This window comes from Sinocyclocheilus anshuiensis, unplaced genomic scaffold (assembly GCF_001515605.1).
Source record: "Sinocyclocheilus anshuiensis isolate Anshui unplaced genomic scaffold, SAMN03320099.WGS_v1.1 scaffold2063, whole genome shotgun sequence".
Classification (NCBI taxonomy): domain Eukaryota; kingdom Metazoa; phylum Chordata; class Actinopteri; order Cypriniformes; family Cyprinidae; genus Sinocyclocheilus; species Sinocyclocheilus anshuiensis.
In genome coordinates, this window is record NW_015536681.1 from 357,720 (window position 1) to 360,700 (window position 2,981).

General features: G+C 44.4%; 1 protein-coding gene across 1 annotated transcript in view; it reads right to left on the reverse strand.

The window, feature by feature from the left end:
- Window positions 1–2,149: 2,149 nt before the first annotated feature.
- The window catches only part of f7 (coagulation factor VII), a 4,337-nt gene continuing 3,505 nt past the window's right edge, over window positions 2,150–2,981 (reverse strand). The window contains exon 8 of the mRNA XM_016441770.1: window positions 2,150–2,842. Coding sequence (XP_016297256.1) covers window positions 2,283–2,842 — 560 coding nt within the window. The 3' untranslated portion in view covers window positions 2,150–2,282. The remainder of the gene's footprint in view (window positions 2,843–2,981) is intronic.

The following is a 2,981-nucleotide window of genomic DNA, read 5'->3' on the forward strand; positions in this document are numbered from 1 at the left end:
CCATACTAATAAGCAAAAATTACTCTAGACAAACATTTGTGTGTCTTTGTTTATTGCTGAAGTGTGTTGAAATGTCTTCTTCTGCATTCTACTGTACAGACGTAAATTTACTTTCTCTTCGGCCTGAGGCTTATTCATTTCATTTTTGGTGTGAAAAGGCTTTTATATTTGCAAAAAATAGAACTTCTTTATTTTAAAAACAAACAAGCAAGCCCTATAGATTTCTGTGTGCGAGGTTACAAATGTAGCCTATGCTCCTTTTCTATGTGCGTTCCTCACTTAACACGAAAGTGAAAGTAGCCTAAGCTTTCGGGATAGTTTAAAAGAATTTGGGTCTAATCGGGTCCATTTGGAAAAAGCATGTTTATTTTAAATTACCCGAGACCCGAGGCCGCTAATAATGAACCCGACCCATGTCCGAGGTACTCGTCGAAGTTTTGGACCCGAACCCGTTCTATAGCCTATATCAGTTATACAGTGCTATCGTGGCTGCTGTGTGTCACATGACAAGCATGACGAGCGCAACCCCCACTCCCCCCAATCGTGCCCCCTCAAAAATCATGAGTGACGCCCCTGATCTCAGTATCAGTATCAGTATCAGGAAACAAGGTCACACATGCACTCTTAAAGGGGTCATATGATGCGATTTCAATTTTTCCTTTCTCTTTGGAGTGTTACAAGCTCTTGATGCATAAAGAAGATCTGTAAAGTTGCAAAGACTAAAGTCTCAAATCCAAAGAGATATTCTTTATAAAAGTTAAGAGTCAGCCACACCTACCTAAAACGGCTCGTTCTAACATGCCCCCACATATCTACATCACTATGTGGGAAGATTTGCATAATGCCGCCCAAATGTTCACGCAAAGAAAGAAGGCGTAACTTTTATTCTCACTGTAGTATTGTTGCTGCCGCCGCCATGTCGTGAAGACGCTGTGTGTTTCGTTGTGAAAGCGAAACTACTTTGTTTGGCCTTCCAAAAGAGGACGATATCAGCTTTGTCATGCCTACAGCTGATCCGTGCTGGTCGCCGAGGAAAAACATCAACTTCACGCTGTCAATCGCCGGATCGGCTTTCACCGTGGACGAAGCGGAGTCCAGCCCGGGGTCGTCACATGTCCTTCCGGACGCTCGAGTCCAGCCCGAGGTCGTCACATGTGGTTGCCGCAAGCCTCCTTTGTCGAATCCGTTGGGCGTCGCTCACTCAAGCAGCTGTGTGTTTGGCCTTCCAAAAGAGGACATAATGTTTCTATAAAGTGGGGCAGTTTCAACTTTGCAAGGACAGTCTGGCGCTTCTGACTCAAAGCCTGTAAGTACTTTTTTTATATTAAAACAATTTGCCACTGATGATTCAAAAACGAGTTTGAGCAGTGTAGAGTAGCGCTTATTGTTTGTCATTTCTCCGATCACAAATGCAGATACGGTTTTATGTTTACGCAGCGCAATACGCAACGCAAAGCGTAAAAACACAGTATAAGTCATTACAATCAGTAATTATGTCCCCACTGGATGCAACAAATGCCTCGTAATGGGTTTTATTGGTTTTGTCTCGTCGCGCCGGGACACATGGAAACCATAGACTGTATGATGGAAACACAGCATGGTACGGGGCGTAACATTTCTGTCACACGCTTGAGGTATTCAGCCAATCACAACACACTGGATAGCTGGCCAATCACAGCACACCTCGCTTTTTCAGACCGATGAGCTTTGTAAAAATCTACGCGTTTCAGAAAGGCGGGGCATAGAGGAGAAACAATAATGTATAGTATGTGGAAAATAATGTGTTTTTTTAACCTTAAACCGCATAAACACATTGCATTACACCAAATACACAAAATAATGTTCTTTTTAGCAGCATCATATGACCCCTTTAAGGTGTAGTCATATTAGCGGTATTTCAGTGCAATTTTGTGGTCAAAAAAAGGTCCATTGTCAATAGAAGTCATTTTCAAACCAAGCAGCTTTCTGCCGGTCGCTGCAGTGAATTAGCATGGCCAACATGAACATGAGCGAAATATGCTTGGGGAACATTTTTGCCCTAATGCAAAACTTATTGCATAGATTTCTATTTGAATCTGAATTTCACCTACAAAATTTTGCAAAGTAGCAGTAAATACAATTGCACCTTTAAACACGAATATAAACCCAATAAGCATAGATCATTTACATACTACTGAATTATTTATTTGTTAATGAGGTAATGATGGATAAAAATATCAATCATACAGAAGAAAATCAGACATGATCAGACATAAATAGAGGATTCGATGTGCTTTAACACTTCATTGTGTTGCAGCTGTAGAATTGGCCGTTAGTTCATGGATCCATTGCAGGTAGTTGGAGACACGCGTGTAGATGCCATAGGATCCCGGGCGGGCGCAGCCTTTCCCCCAGCTCACGATACCCAGCAGGAAGGTGGTGTCCCTGTAGCGGGTCACCAGCGGCCCACCACTGTCCCCTTTACATGAGTCCTGCTTACCCTCGATGTAACCGGCACAGAACATGTTGTTGGTGAGCGTCACGTTGCTGCTCTCGATGCACTCCTGCGTGCGGATGCGGGGCACCTGCAACCGGCGCAGTAAGCGTGATGTGGGCCCGTCCTCGCTGCGTTTGCCCCAACCACTCACTGTGTGCTTGCTAACGGCCCACAGCTCGCGCTCAGCCATGTCTCGCAGCGGCAGACAAACAGGAACGGCGTAGGCACTATAGATGATGGGCTTGCGGAGATACAGTAGGGCGATGTCATTGTCTGAGGTCTCAGAGACGTAGCCGGGGTGCATGAGCATCTGTTCCACCTGGATGACCTGCTCTGTGCCTTCATCCACCTCGATGTCATGCTCACCTGAGTCACAGGATAACAGACAATACACAATAGATCTACACATGTAGAGCTGTCACTAAATAGAGTGCTGCAGCCGTGACATTCACATATACAGGTGCATCTCAATAAATTAGAATGTCGTGGAAAAGTTCATTTATTT